General features: G+C 41.1%; 2 protein-coding genes across 3 annotated transcripts in view; one reads left to right on the top strand and one right to left on the bottom strand.

Annotated features, from left to right (window-relative positions):
• pak1 (p21 protein (Cdc42/Rac)-activated kinase 1) overlaps nt 1–9349 on the bottom strand; it is a 79460-nt gene extending 70111 nt beyond the window's left edge. The window contains exon 1 of one of the 2 annotated variants that reach the window (XM_036149540.1): nt 9266–9349. The gene's annotated coding sequence lies outside the window, so the exon portion shown is untranslated. Of the gene's footprint in view, nt 1–5738; nt 5913–9265 lie in introns of those variants that run through there. The other variant, XM_012853337.3, reaches the window with a different exon arrangement.
• Nucleotides 9350–9416: 67 nt separating this feature from the next.
• On the top strand, nt 9417–15606 carry aqp11 (aquaporin 11). The gene is made up of 3 exons (XM_012853332.3): nt 9417–10038; nt 11836–11952; nt 14762–15606. Exons 1-3 carry the CDS (start codon nt 9441–9443, stop codon nt 14860–14862), a joined length of 816 nt encoding a protein of 271 aa, XP_012708786.1. The 5' UTR covers nt 9417–9440; the 3' UTR covers nt 14863–15606.
• The last annotated feature ends 639 nt before the right edge of the window (nt 15607–16245 follow it).

Genomic DNA, 16245 nt, shown 5'->3' with positions numbered 1-16245 from the left:
GCCACTTATTTCCAGCTTACACACCCACCCTAACCAGGCGTTTTATGCGCCATCACATCAATCCGATGGATGCAATGCTTCAAGATAAAAATAAAAAAATAAAAAATCAATGCAGGATCAAAACTTTCATTAGGATTGACCTGGTCCAGTGGCTTCATGGGGGGAAAATGGGAAGCAGAGATGTAGTTTTGGTGCTGCGGTTGGTCTAGACGCCGCGCTCAGCAGGCCCAGCAGCCTTCCAGGCAGACAGTCTATGCATTATTCAGCTGCTGGCCGGCTTTTTGCTGCTCCAAAGCCAATCTGACTATTTATGCTGGTCTGACAGTGAGCACAGCAGATGGAAACATCAATGATAATTAGACTTCTGTGCGAGTGCTGGTTGTGAAAATGAGTCTGCACTTAGATTCTAATAATGTTTTAATATGCTAATAACCTTTAAGTTAAATTAAAAACTTGTTGCCTTCAGGCAGACGATACAGAGAAATCAGAACAAGAACCAACCGTTTCAGAGACAGTTTTTACCCGACAGCAATAACAAAACTAAATGCAACCAAAAATAACCATTAATTATCATGGATGATGTGTGTGTGAGAATGTGCTATTTTTTTATTTATTAGTTGTTTTTATCAGTTGTTATTTATTTCTTATATTGTGTGTAAATTGAGGGACAGAGATTTATTTATTATTATTGTTGTTGTTTTTTAAACATATGCACGGATCGATGGCACTTTTTAAATTTCGTTGTTCTTGTGACAATGACAAAGTTTTCATTCATTCAAAAAAGCTTCCATAACAAGCTGAAATAAAACTGAATCTGCTCCAGTCTGTAAATTAACAGCTACACACGCAGGGAAATATGCTTGTTCACCTTTTTTTTTTTTTTTTGGCTCTCTCTTGGCGCTGGGGGAAAATCACAAGACTGGAAACAGATGATAACAGCCGGCCTCCATTCGTCCAGCAGCAACAGACCTGCCTCCCAGCACCTTGACAGATGAGGAGATTATAAACAACGGGAACAGGACGAAATCCTTCTGGTAATAAGCAGCTCCTTATGGTCAGCCCGAGTCCAAACAAACTCGTCTCGGGGTTAAAAATACCTTCAATGACAGGTGAGACGCAGCCAAAACACACAAAGTGATAACATGGACATACTCTGACAACAGTCTGCTGTCTCCTGGCCTAACCGAGTCAAATGGGTCGTTAGCCCCTCCCCGCCTTCCTTGGTGCTGCCGAGGCGTCAGAGCGACAACTGCGTGGCCTCATGCCTCGCGTGGGACAATAAAACACTCCTTTCACCACACCCAGATATCTATGGCAACAACTGGGCTGCTATCAGCCACCAGCCGGTGCTCTGGATGGCGTGTTCCTGCAGCCCCGTGTTCCTCACTGGTTAATTTTAGAGCCCGCGGCCTTGATGTTCATCTGTAGAGCTCACAAAAGACTGATAGGAGCTACGGTTACATGTACAGATTACAGAATTCACTGGTATAATCACGCTGTTTTAAAAAAAAAATAAAGCTTCCTTTAGCCACGGCAGACAGAAAACACAACAGTCACTGTAAAAACTTCTATCAGTGCTGCTGGTTCTACGTTTTAGGACAAAGCGACCAATTATCTGGTCCTAATCCAGGGGTTTAAAATCTAAGTGTAAGTCATTTATTAAACAAGCTAGTAGCAGAAATGAACAGGTTGTATGAGAAAAAAAAAGTGCAGCCAATGATTGACTAGCTTTTCAAAGTGGATTTTTGACTTTATCATAGTTATTGAAACGTTTTGGTCCACTTTTGTCACAAACTTTCCTTTTTGACAAAGCTTCTAGTCAGAATGGCTCATGTTACCCTGAGCTACCTCTATAGTTATGCTGCTATAGGCTTAGGCTGCTGGAGGACATCAGGGTCTATTTCTCTCACTCTGCTGAGTTCTCCTACTGCTCTCCAATCTGCATTGTTTGTTGTTATTTCAGCTTTTAACTTTTTGTTCTCTGTCATTTTTTCTTCATAGAAGGTACACCTGGTCTGGCGTTCTGTTAGCTGTGACATCATCAGGGGAGGCAGATCATCCTCTATTACCATCTAACATAGAAAGTACTCCTGGGTCAATGTGAGCTTCTGTGCTTTCTGTGTCTCTGCTCTGTCTTCTCTAACATAGAAAGTACTCCTGGGTCAATGTGAGCTTCTGAGCTTTCTGTGTCTCTGCTCTGTCTTCTCTAACATAGAAAGTACTCCTGGGTCAATGTGAGCTTCTGTGCTTTCTGTGTCTCTGCTCTGTCTTCTCTAAGCCCCAGTGGGTGGAGGCAGATGAGCGTTCACACTGAGCCTGGTTCTGGTTCTGCTGGAGGTTCTCCTCCCTGTTAAAGGGGAGTTTTCCTCTCCACTGTCGCTTCATGCATGCTCAGTATGAGGGATTGCTGCAAAGCCATCAACAATGCAGACAACTGTCCACTGTGGCTCTACGCTCTTTCAGGAGGAGTGAATGCTGCTTGGAGAGACTTGATGCAACTCACATCCTCCTGATCTCCGCAACTTCCAATCACTTTCTGTTTTTAAAGCTAAGCTTCAGACACACCTTTTCCAAATTGTATCACCAAAATGAATTCTAATTTTCATTCCTTATCATTTTTACTTCAGTGTCTAGTTTTATTGCTCGTTTTGATATTGCTTATTTTAAGATAGACAGACAGACAGACAGACAGACAGACAGACAGACAGACAGACAGACAGACAGACAGACAGATAGATAGATAGATAGATTATATAACAATGGTTTCTAACACACTTTGACTATATAATATTAACAACAATAAAAAAGGCTTTTAGCCCGACTCGTACCTGCAGTCAACTTCTAACTAGCAATGAACCCCAATGGCAAAAATAATATGAAGCCATTAATATTAAAAGATAAACTATTTTTAGTTTGTTAATAGTATTCATCATACCACTGACCACAGATACAGACCAAACAGCAGGGGGTGCTGTTGTCACATTTAGTCCTGTATTTTCAGGACAAAATAGTGGACATCTGATTGATAATTTGAACAACGTGAATATAAACGCTTGTCAGGATAAAATTATTCCGAATGAGGTGAACTGACCCGAGTGCGCATTTTTGCCCGACGTAAAACGCGACGTATTGTTGAGTGGCGGAAATATGTCGGAAAGCAAAGCTGTCTGTAATCCCGATACAACCTTTCTGTTCGAAACATTAAACGAGTTCAAAATCGTTGTTTACTCAGTAACGTTTCAACCGTAATAAGAACATCATGCACGTCAAGCCTGGGCGCTCGAAGACAAAAAAAACATGTATAATACTGCTTTGTTTACAATTTTTTTATAGTTTAGCAAAGATGGAAGTTCTTCTTCTTTTGTTTTTTTTAGGGGAATTCATAACTGCGCATGTCAGAGTAGTTATATTCTGAATAAAGCCAGGTGCATATACACGCACATTACGATCGTATTAACTGATGGCGTGCCCATATAAACGGTGCAATCCGATTATTTAATCTGAATACAATTTAATCTGAATACATTTTAATCCGGTCGTGAAATTTTGTCAATTTAAACAGCTACTGTGTTGCCATGGTCGGTGCTTAGACTGAAAATGCAACAAAAACAGCAAACATCTGAAGAAAAACTTTAAAATACGTTCTGCAAACCTGCCGCACTCATCAAGAACCCCTTAACACAGAGTCTCACTGCAAGATCCTTGTCACTCAACAAGATACACGTGCACTGATATTAAACGTATGCTGGCACAATCAGAAGTACCAGTCTATTATTTCTCTGGTTAATAAGGTTAACGATCATCCCTTTAAGTTGTTGAGTCCAAATCTGGAAAAGTCGAGGCCAAGCGCCTGCCTCACTGAGCATGCCCTCAGAAACAGACAAGAAATGTGCCGGCTGACTAAAAGGCTGACTTTAAAGAGTCGAGAAGCAGCAATAAGATCAGATCTAACCTGTAAACCCAGTTAAAAAAAAAAAAGCCAAAAGGTGTCCTGGTTTGATTCCAGTCAACGCGACGCAGTAGATATATATGTGTGCAGCGGCGCAGCCAAACCCCCTGAGTTAGCCTCCTAGCATCAGAAGACGTTCAGGAATTTCTGCTGAGCCGTGTGGAAAGAAGAGCCTGAATGCATCTTGTGCAGGGTGGCTGCTCAAAACCTAGAAAACTAGAGAAAGGGCGTCTCTGCAGTCAGAGACACAGCAGGCGGCGGCGAAGGCACAATGAGGTCACCGTAGAGCCGGCGTGTCGGTTTTAAAGGAATGTTTGATTACATTTTAACCAGATATACAGTGCCTTGCCAGACTATTCCTTCTTCTGGAGCCTGTTCACGTTTCTCCTGTTACAAATGCAAACTTTTAACGTATTTTACTGGGATTCTAACATGACGCACCAGCGCAAAACGGTGCATATCTGAAAAGGGGGGGGGGGGCAAAGGATGCACTGCTTCCACGGGTTTTACGCAGATACATCTTAATAAAAGGGTGGAGGCCAGGCAAAGAGTGCATTAATAAGAGAAGCAGTCAAGAGGCCCATGGTAACTCTGATGGAGATGCAGAGCTCAGGAGAACGAATCTGGCCTTTAAAAAAGAAAGACATCATCAACCTCATTTGTAGTTTCCCAGAAATTGAGTGTCATAGACGACAAACACCCTGAAGCAAAGCGTCCCAGTGGCGGCAGCTTCATGCTGGGGGAACAGGTCATTTGGATGGATGGAGCTAAGACAACAAAAAAAACAAAAAAAACAGGGCAATCCTGGAAGAAAACTTGCAGAAAACAGTTTCACTTTAAAGCAGGACAATGACCCAAAACATGCAGCTACAATTATACAGGAACGGCTTGAAATAAAGCACACAGACGTACTAAAATGGCCTAGTCAAAGTCCAGACCAAAATCTAGCCGAGGATTCATTGCAAGACATAAAAACCTACTTTATCCATTCCAGGTTTGAGATATTAAAGAAGAAGAATGGTTAAAAACAAAGCTGGCAGAGACATGCCCCAAAGTGCTTAAAGCTGCTGCATAATGTACAACATACAGAATAGGGCCAAAAACAAATACAGGCCACGTTTATTAGCTTTTCTTTAAACAGTTCCCTGCTGTACATCACTAGACATAAACTTCCCATAAAATACACAACGTAGCAAAACAAGGACATGTTTAAAGGTGCGTGTACTTTCCCAAATATAGGGTGGATTTCTGCTTTTCTGTCATTTAAAAAAAGATTTTAAATGATTACTTGCCTACTTTTTAGCATTTTTTTAAAACAAGTGTCTCTACACATGTTTTCTTATTTTATCCTGTTTTTAACCAGAAGATAAGCACTAATGCAGTGAAAAAAGTTTATTCATTCATTCATTCATTCATTCATTCATTCATTCATTCATTCATTCATTTCCACCCGGCCTGCCATGCCTTGCCTCCAGGAAAACTCGCAGCCAAGGCAAGTGGGGGATCCGGGAGGTAAAATAAAGAAATAATCTCACCGGCCCACGCCTCCGACTGTTATCACCTCACCGTGGCAGACTGGAAGTCCGCTCCGAGTGGACGTCCGTGGACCCGCGGGGTGCCGTGGACGCAGATTAATGAACAAAAAGCCAATGTTGTGCTCCCAGCCCACTACAGAAAGCGCTATTACCGGAGAAATTAGCCTCTTAAATCACGGCGCGCCGGGAAAGCCGCACCAACGGCTAATATAACGGTAAGGAATGGATAGATAAAAAAAAAAAACATCCCTCACCTTCACCACTTTGTCTGTCGGCTGATCTAAATCCCGCAACGCTTTGTTGTAATTTTCCGTCACCGTGTCACAGCGTCTCATGTATCCAGCAAACTCCGTCCCCCCCTTCTGTCTCCGTGTGTCTCCGCTCCGCTCTGCCGCCCTCCTGGCTGCTCCTCTTTGACGATAAAACTTGACGAGCCCAGGCTATTGTTAGCGAAGCCTGCTGCAGAGAAAGACCCGCCCCCAGGAACGTCGTTCCAAGCACACCATTGGTCAGTGCGGGATCACCCACGCTTCTCATTGGCCGATACGGATGTCCGTTCTACATCCAGGGCGGGTCTAAGTTTGCCGGTAAAGATTCGGCCGTGGTACGTTCAAGGTTGATGACGAAACCTCCGAAACTTTAGCTTCCTAATGCATTAGGGCGGATGGCGTTGCGTTCAGGGGTATCATTTCGCCTGAAATGTGAAGTTTGAAAGACTTTAGATTGTATAACAATAATTTTCAATTTGCTAAAAAAAAAGGGAGGGGGGAGCTTTTTTTCGGTCGAAAAAATAAGCAAAGGAAACTTAAAGACTACTTCGACATACTCTGAATGAGTAATGTTAAAAATTGTCAACCTTTATTTAAATTCTCAAATCACTAAGTGATTTGTTGTTGTTTTCAAGCCTTTACGGCTGTTAATTAAGATGATTTTACGCTTACAGCTAATGGAAAATATGACATTTAGGAAAACATTACATTAAAAAACATAGTTTAATACAGAGATGTGTGCTTAATAAAAAGTGTATATAAGGTTATTTTAAAAAGATAACCTTAAGTGTGTATAGATAGATAGATAGATAGATAGATAGATAGATAGATAGATAGATAGATAGATAGATAGATAGATAGATAGATAGATAGATAGATAGATAGATAGATAGATATGTTAAATGGACTGTAATGCTACACACACACACACACACACACACCATCTCTCTGCCACATCTCTATACAGTACGCACACATAGCCCCTACTTGTCAGTGTAATGTAACCTGTATGATAAGGATATCTGCAATTAATTTCAATCCGTTGTTCATTACATACATTTAGCTCTTAGTAACAATGTCGCTGCCCCATCCATCCATTTTCTGACCCGCTTTATCCCTCATGGGGTCGTGGGGGTTGTCGGTGCCTATCTCCAGCGTTAATGTCGCTGCCACATTTATTTATTTATTTGTGTGCAATTGCCTGTTTACCCTGATCTGTTACTGTTCATAACTTCCTCTACAGTTCACTTTCTCACCTTCAACATCTTTACAACTGTCCACTCAACATAGATGCAGACTCGTCAATGACTTTTAAACTGCCTTAATCTTATTTAGTTGTTTCTTAATTACATGTTTTACTTACTTTTGTTCATTTTATTTCTTGGTCCAGGAACCAGTGCTGTAATGTACTGCTGGGAACAGTGGGCGATGTCAAATTATATTCTATCTTATAGCCATTCTTCCAATATATATTGTCTTAACAACATTAAATGGAAGAGAAGACACCCAAAATCCAGTACTTAGCGCAAAGTAGGAGGCAGAAGCCTAGCGAGCAACAGAGCTACAACTGAAGATGAAACATCCAAGCTCAAAGAATATATCAGGAAGATGGTGATAAAGTGCTCAGTTATTGTCTCAGACAATGGAAGCTGGAAGAGAAGGAACTGAAGGAACCATCATGTAGGACAGCACTGAAGCCCTGGTCATGGCAACGCAGGAGCACCAGAGCAATAGAGGCTCAGATCTACCTTAAGAGACAAGATCCCAGGTCTAGGCTATGCAAAGAAGCCCCAGAAACCATCCAGCATCTCACAGCAGGGTGTGAGATACTAGCAGGGAAGGAATACATGGAACGCCATAACCAAGTAGCTGGTATAGTGTACAGAAACATCTGTTCAGAACACCAACTGGAGACCCCCAGGTCACAATGGGAGTCTCCTCCCAAGGTGGTGGAGAACAACAGAGCTAAGATCCTGTAGGACTTTGGATTTCCAGATACAAACAGACACAATGGTAATGGCCAACCGGACATTGTGATCACTGATAAGCAGCAGAGGACAGCCGTTGTGATCGATGTGGCCATCCCTTCCCTCTTCTTACACATATATTCATTGTGGGATGGCGAGGGGTGCTGGTGCCTATCTCCAGCGTTCAATGGGCGAGAGGTGGGATACACTCTGGGCAGGTCGTCAGTCCATCGCAGGGCAACACAGAGACAAACAGGACAAACAACCATTCACACACACACTCACACCTAAGGAGAATTTAGAGAGACCAATTAACCTAACAGTCATGTTTTTGAATGTGGGAGGAAGCTGGAGTACCCGGAGAGAACCCACACATGCACAGGGAGAACATGCAAACTCCATGCAGAAAGACCCCAGGCAAGGGTAGGCCTTGTCAGATTTGTGGCAACGGATGCAGATCGAAGAATGGTGAGACAGTGACATCTGGCGGTAGGAGAGGGAGACGTCCACAAAATGCGATTAAAAATGGACCAAACAGTTCAATTACGCAACGTCTTGTTTTCCTTTTGTCAGTAAAAAAATATTTAAAACGAATAAAATTCATTTCAGAACGTTTTTCTTGCTTATGAAGGAGATCCGTCAACACTGACTGTCCCGTCATTCGACCTGTATGACAGGACAGTCTTGCGAAAAATGCAGTCTGAACTTTTGCAATATCCTAAGAAAATGTTTGTGGTCAAAATTTTAACCTATTCGTTTATATAATGTTCCTCTGGCGATTTAAATTGACCGTCCACTATGTTGGCTCTGAGAAGTCCAAAGACTTCAAGGGCTTTACAAATAATTTATTGGGGATATAATAAGCATCTCATGTCAGTTTGGCCATGTTCAAAATTCATAATAAATAGAAGCTAATGTAAGATATTACAATAGTTCAATGTCTAAGCGACAATTTGGGAAAGAAGAAGCAAAGATCTTTGCACAGAAATCCCTTTGATGCAGACAGACAGAACCACGTAATCTTTTCTGTTTTTCACGTTTACTTTTTCTGTTTTGAATGCATGTCTTTTCAGAAGATGGTGACAACATAGCTACCGCTTTGTGCTTATTCACTGAAATGAAGATTTTTTTTGTCTGAATCTTAAATGAAGTGATTGTGAAGAGAATTTGCTTGAAGTTGAATATAAAATATAAAATGGATTATTTGCAGGATTTTTCATAGATCCTAGATTCTGCAGCTGAGTGGTTTTTATAACAGACACAACGCCTTAATTAGCAGGTTTTCTAATCTTGGGAGATCTATTAAAGTCGACCAACAAACTTTAAATGTAAGCTTATTCATTTTTAGTGACTGCAGGCAAAACATGACTGCTTAAGAATATAATTTGGCGCCTGTTGGATGGGACGGAGCCAGAAAATAAGATTTAAAGATGTCTGTTCTCAGCAGCATGCTGAGAGAAACGTGGCTGGGAAAATGAGGAGCAATGCCTGCGGTGGAGGATAGAGAGGGAGGAGGGAAACTGTGGGGTTCGGTCACTTCCGCACCATGTGAGCAGCACCGGGACTGAAGCTTCCTCGGCCCCGGATGGTCGGACTGCATCCCCCAGGATGGAGGGCTGTTAACCGGGCGCGACACAGACATCCATCGGTGACCTCCAGAGCGGACCGAGCGGCACCCCGCGGCTGAACGCCCGCTCCGCGCTGCTCACAGAGCGGAGCCATGACTGCGGACGTGGCCGTGTCTCTGTCGGTGCTCGCGGTGGTGGTGCTGCTGAGCGATGCGACCCGCCGGTTGCTGGCGCGGGCCCTCCGGGACACCGGGCTCTCACCGTACGCGGCGGAGCTCGTGTCCACCTTCCAGCTCTGCTGCTGCGCGCACGAGCTGAAGCTGCTCTCAGAGGTCGGCGGCATCCCGCCGCAGCTCGCGCTCACCTTGACGTACGTGACGTCCGTGGCCCACGGGCTCACCTTCAGAGGGGCCGTGGGGAACCCCTGCGGCGCGCTGGAGCACGCGTGGCGCGCCAGGTCCGCGGGTGGGTGCGCAGCGCGCCGGATCGCGTGCCAGTTCGCGGCGGCCGTGATGGCGCGCGCGGCCGTGCCGGTGATCTGGGGCATGGGGCTGTCGGGACTGCACAGCCGGCACAAGCTGCTCGGGTTCCGGTGCGTCAGCGCCATCCACGCGTCTCTGCCCGGGGCCGCTGCCGTGGAGCTGATGTGCGCCTTCGCTGTTCAGACCGTCATCACGCACACGCACTCCGTGGAGGAGAGATACCGCGTGCACGCGGTGGCTGCTGCCATCACAGCCGCGGTCTATGCAGGTAGGCTGATTGGTTCTCCTTCTTCTACTGCAGGTGTGTCCAAAGTGCGGCCCGCGGGCCTTTCGCGGCCCCTGTACTGATTTTTTGTGGCCCTCCCCAAACCGCATTTACCATACCATACCAACTTTATTTATAAAGCACTTATACACTGACAGGACCAAAGTGCTATACACAATCATGAAATACAAAGCAATTATAAAATAGAAAGGATTGAATATAAAATACATATTAATATACAGACACAATAAACCAAAGGGAAACCTCTCAGATTGTGCCAAAAGCAAAAGAAAAAAAGATGGGTCTTAAGAAGGGACTTATAAACAGCGAGGGAAGAGGCCTGTGTTATGCTCAAAGGAAGATCTTTCCATAGCTTGGGAGCTGCCACAGAAAACTCACGGTCCCCTCTGAGCTTTCACTTTGTCTTTGGCACCCTCAGAAGCAACTGATCAGCTGACCTGAGGGAACGGGAGGGGGTGTAACAGATAGGGAGGGGTAAGAAAGAAATTTCAAGAAAGATTTGGCCGACCAGCCATGGTGGCTCGTGCAGATGGAAACTTTTTTATTTTTAATTATTATTGCAGTCAACTTCAAATCTTACAATTAATTTATTTTTTGGCCCTCGAGTAGTTTGACTTGACAATTTCGGCCCACAAGAAGAAAAGTTTGGACACCCCAGTTTTACTGTCTCAAGCCAATGGAAACCTGATTTAATCTGGTTGATGCCTTAATATTGTGCAACTTCGGTCCCTTCCTGTGCTTCTTGGAGCTTGGTGTAGATTTTTGTGTTTTCATTTAAAGCATTTCCCCCTTCAACAGGTCCCTTTTTGATGCATACTGGAGAATAAAGCAGAGGGATAGATATTTACCAAATTAGTAAAACACGTATAACCTGACTTATTTTCTTTAACCTTGCCTGCTAGATGAATTCTCGTAGCATTTGTGCATTGATAATAATGCATCGACAATATTATACAGAACTAGAGTGATACACATTATCAATCTGGCCCACCAGTTTATATTTTCTTTCCAAGCCAGGTTTTAGCAAACCTGGGCCAACTTTATTTTTATAAAGCACTTTAAACACAGCAGACCGCGACCTAAAGTGCTGATCAAAAACATTGATTCAAAATAATTGTATTAGAAGTTAAAACAAATGAAGTCATTAAAAGTAGAAATGAATTCCAAGTAAAAGCAGCAACAACAAAATACAACACAGACAGAAAGAAAGTAATTAATATCTTATTAAAGCTGTTGTTTTAAATTAGACAGTCTTTGCACTTTTAGACTAGATATTTCAGGATTAGTAATTATTCAGCTTGCTCATTGTGTCATATATATATATATATATATATATATATATATATATATATATATATATATGTATGTGTGTGTGTGTGTGTGTGTGTGTGTGTGTATTTTTATTTTCTTGTAAATCTGCGTGCTTCGTTTCACTGTCACTTTGCTGCTGTTACGCCTGAATTTGCCTCTGCTGGGTCTCGTTCGTCCAACTAACAGATGCTAACGAGCAGCAAACATGCAAATCAGCGTTGAATAAGAGCTGCTGGGATTAAGGAACTAATGAACAATCCAGGGAACCTTTCTTGATGTGGAGAAGGAGGATGCTCCAGCTATGGTCACCCCTGTAGGCAGCAGGTGAAAGACGAAGCAGAATCTCTGCACTGCTGTCATCCCTCAGACCAAAACCTCATGAAGCGTTCTAACTGCTCGTATCTTCTGCTCCAGCGGTGCGTAACGTAGTGAACTCACCGTGACTGAAATGCTCTGTGTGTGTTTAAGGCGGCGGTGTGACGGGAGCGGTGTTTAACCCGGCGCTGGCCTTCTCTACACAGTTCCCCTGCAGTGGAAACTCCTTCCTGGAGTACTGCTTTGTGTACTGGTTGGGTCCGCTTCTGGGTAAGACCGGCTGATGGAAAAGTCTGACATTTAAATCAACAAAGGTCACAGTTAGCACACTTGTTTTTAGCTGTCAAACTCTGGAAATCTGTATTACCATAAACAACTGTATGTGTGGTTTTTATGTCCTTTTTTCCCCCCGAAACAGAAAAATTTAAACCACTTTATTCGTCTATTTTGCGCTTTATAACCAGTCAGTATTTAATTATGCTAAAACATGTTTTTGAGCACTGAAAGCTGCGATTATCAGCTCTGGGCTAAATTTCTTTGCTTTAACTTTTTTCTTCTTTTTTTTAAAAGCTAAAACTAAAAATTCAAGCTAGAAGTCGGCCGATATTATCGGATAGCTCAGGGGGACTTTTGCAAAAACTCTGGAACTATGCTCCTTTTAATTAATGTGTCTTTTTTTGGTTTAGATTGACACTTGTGTAACATTTGTGTAATTTTTCTCATGTAAATTGAAGAAGAAAAAGCCATAAAATGCCATCAAGAATTAGGCAAAAAATAAATAATTTGGCCCCATGTATCGGGTATCGGTTTGCTTAATGTCGAAATAATCGGTATTGGTATCGGTCTTAAAAAAACCTGCATTAGTCGACCTCTAATTCAAGCCAAACTTGACTATGTTAACCTAGTTGGTTCTTCAGCCGAAAAGCATATTAAGTAAATATTCCGTAAGCAAGAAAACGAATGATAAAATCATCCGGCTGAATTGTAATTGTAATTTAAAAAGAAATTTAAATCAATGCTTTGTGTTACTGCCGGCTTCTAGCCTCAGCTGCTTGCATGTGTTCAGAGTGTCGACATAAATCTGATAAGCTGCTTAAATGCTGGATACTCATGACTCACATATTCTGCAGGGAGTTTAAACTTCAAAAGGACTAAATATGTCTTACATGTAGACAGAATCACCTTTTATATTTAACTAGAAAAGTTTTGACTTATATTCTATTTCGTTGTCAATGCATCTCTTAACAGTTTATGGTTAAATGGGGTCTTTAACATGAAATCTCTGGACTTTCTGATGATCTTTTAAACTATTAAGAACAGACCCCCAAATTCCATTTTTTTTCTGAATTCGAGAAACATTTCTTAAAACTTTTGCAGATTTTGTTTTTACTCATTTTGAAAGAGACTGATTCTTTGGAAGCAAAAAAAGAAATAGATAAATTAGCGGAGATTTAAGGTTTTTAGTACATTTAAATGCACTGAAAAGTCACTTGAGAAGGAAATACTATGGCTTTTCTTATTGGAGACAGTCAGAGGTTTTCAGTTATCCTACATTTACAAGAAATTAGTAACCTACTCCACAGGTTGATTGCTTCACACAGCAAAACCATAGCATGAATGTAAAGCAACAAGCAGACAACACACTATTAGGAGCAAGGCATTAAAAATAGGAAAAGCCGGATGAAAAAGCACAATCCTAGTTCATTAGTTAAATAAATATAAAGTGTGCATAAAGTGTTAATGACGTGATGACTGAAGAAACCCATGATGATATTGGCTGTTTTACTCACATTGATGTGTAACTGGAAAATACACACTCGTCATATTCAATAAAATAGAAAATGCATTTCTGAGAGGCTGGCTTGTCAGATTAAAAGTACTTTTCTAAAAAAAAAAAAAAAACATTTAAAGGGCCACAACAATAAATTAAATTTTTCTGATGTTTTGAGGGTATAATATAATCTGCTGCACATCACTACCGCATCCAACACTTTTACTGAGGGCCTGACGTTTGACATGACGATACAACAAGCTGACGAATTTACATATGCAGCAATATCAACTATATGAAATGGTTTATGCAGGCATGTCCAAAGTTCGAAAATTATTACAGGTTTAGATCTTGAGGTTTAGATAACTGAAAATATTAGATACAACACAAGGTAGTAATCTTTTAATAACCACACTTTTTGTATTCTCTTTAATCTCATAGTAAATAGGATTATATCTGAGGACTTTAACTCAAATGCAAACGTTTGAGCATTAAACCCTGCTTCGTATTCATTTATTAAAATTGTCTAAATACAGCAGGTGTTTTCAAAGAAAGACATAAATCCTGTTCTTTATATTGCTAAACCGAAAATAATTCAGTTCTTTTCAACCGAGCCTAAAATGATTTGCACAATGGTTGACCATCTTTTAATAAAGCAAATAAGCTAAACCTGTTTTTTAACTTTGGATCCACAGTTATTTACATATCCCATTACTTCAGAAAATCAGTTTTTTTGTATAATCTGACCCAATCTGTATAATCTGATTGAATTTGACTTTGTAAAGTGCCTTGAGATGACATGTTTCGTAAATAGGCGCTATATAAATAAAATGTAATTTATTTATTTTTTTATTAAAATTATCATATTTTGTAGAGCAGGTAAAAAAAATCTCAACATCATTTTTTGGTTAATTTTGTATCCTTCTTTAATAATTTTTTTTGGCCCTAGAGTACTTTTGACTTGGCCCACCTGCCAAAAAGTTTTAACACCCCTGTTTATGCAGTGATGTCATGGCCCATGTCTGCATGAAAAATGTAACTTTTTTTATTGGTCTGATGCAATATTTTAATATTAAATGTTGCGTTTTTGTAAGCTGGAGTTTGGGAAAAAAATCATAACAGAAATGAAGGCTTTAAAATATCATGAGTCTGTGTTAATATGTGTAATGCGTTTCCCTTAGTTTGAATTACTGAAATAAATAAACTTGTCATTAGTTTTCTAATGTATTGAATATGACCAAATCTCTTTCTTTGACCGTTTTTTTTTTTATTTCTTCACCCTGACCTGTGTTGCTCCTGTCGTTTCAGGTATGATGAGCTCAGTGCTTCTCTTTGATAAACTCACGCCAGCGTTTTCACAAAGACCGGCGCCTCTTCACCTCCCGCTGCGCACCAAGAAGCAGACATGAGCTCTGCAGGGCGGCATGTTTACCATAGAGCACATCAGATGTAAATCCTGACAGATCTTAAGTTACCGCTCAGCTTCTTTTTCTAAACAACACTTCAGTTTAAGAGATGTTTAAAAATATAAATTAGAGCAGAGACATCAGGGTGAGTTAATGTTTGAAGCACAACACTTTTAACCTAGAATGAAGCCGTTTATAGACCCGTTTACTTTAAAATCCAGTGCAGGTAGAGGTCAGCGAGGTTTTGCCCAGTTTATTAACAGGAAAAAACAACAACAATGGTATCTTATTTTCTGAACAAATTCAGCTAAAACATTAAGTAAAATCCTATCTTGACAATTTTATATTTACAATGAATTTCTATTTGGAATGAAAAATATTTGGAAAATATAGTAAATATTCTTATTTCTCTGGAACATTTTAAACAAATTGTTTTAAAAGAGAAGTGTAACCAGTCTTTTTTCCTTGTTTTTATGTGATATTCCCATAGAACCGTACTGTAACCGAATCTTCTGCACAATCCCATTTATTTTTTGCACAGCTGTTAACTGGTTGCATGTTCTCCATGTGCATGCGTGGGTTCTCTCCAGGTACTCCGGCTTCCTCCCACAGTCTAAAAACATGACTGCTGGGTAAATTGGTCTCCTAACTGCCTTGAAGTGTGAGTGTCCCTGTGGGGACAAACAGGTTGAGATGATGGATGGATGTTAACTGGATTGCAGTCAAATAAAAACATGAAAACATAAAGGAAATGGTAAAAATGGCAAGTAGATCTCTCTCTCTTTTTTTTTTAAATAGTCCATAGACTCAGTGGTTGGTTAAGATGTTTTGTTCGTTGTTTCAATGTCTGTTGCTTACCTGAGATCAGGATGTGAGGGTAACAGGTCCTGAGAAACCTGGACTTCCCTTTTTCCTGTGACACTTTCCAACTCTCGAGGCTTTCCCAAGCCAGCAGGGATAATTTCGCCCAGTAGGGTAGAAGACAATCGTGAGATGTAGAGCAAATCCGAAGACATTGTGTGAAAGGGGACAGACGGGCCTACAAACCGACCAAAGATGGTGACTGTAGAGCAAAATCTGTGGCTGTGAGGGTGAATAACAATTTTCCCTTGAAAATGTAACACCTGTTCACGCTATATGATTTTTATAACCTATTTTTCAAATTCACAAACTTTCAAGAAAAACCCTGTCAAAGCTACCAAAACATGACCGTCCACCTGAAGCAGGGGTGTCAAATTAATTTCTATATTGGGCCACTTTGGCATCATGAAGTCATTAAAAGGGTCGGTAGCTACTTTTGATTTAATAATTTAATTTCAGTTCACATAGAAATATATAAAACAACTTCACAGTAACATAAACGTAGCACCTTAGGCCCAGTTTATA

Source organism: Fundulus heteroclitus, chromosome 18, assembly GCF_011125445.2.
Source record: "Fundulus heteroclitus isolate FHET01 chromosome 18, MU-UCD_Fhet_4.1, whole genome shotgun sequence".
NCBI lineage: Eukaryota > Metazoa > Chordata > Actinopteri > Cyprinodontiformes > Fundulidae > Fundulus > Fundulus heteroclitus.
This window is presented reverse-complemented; position numbering and strand designations above follow the sequence as displayed.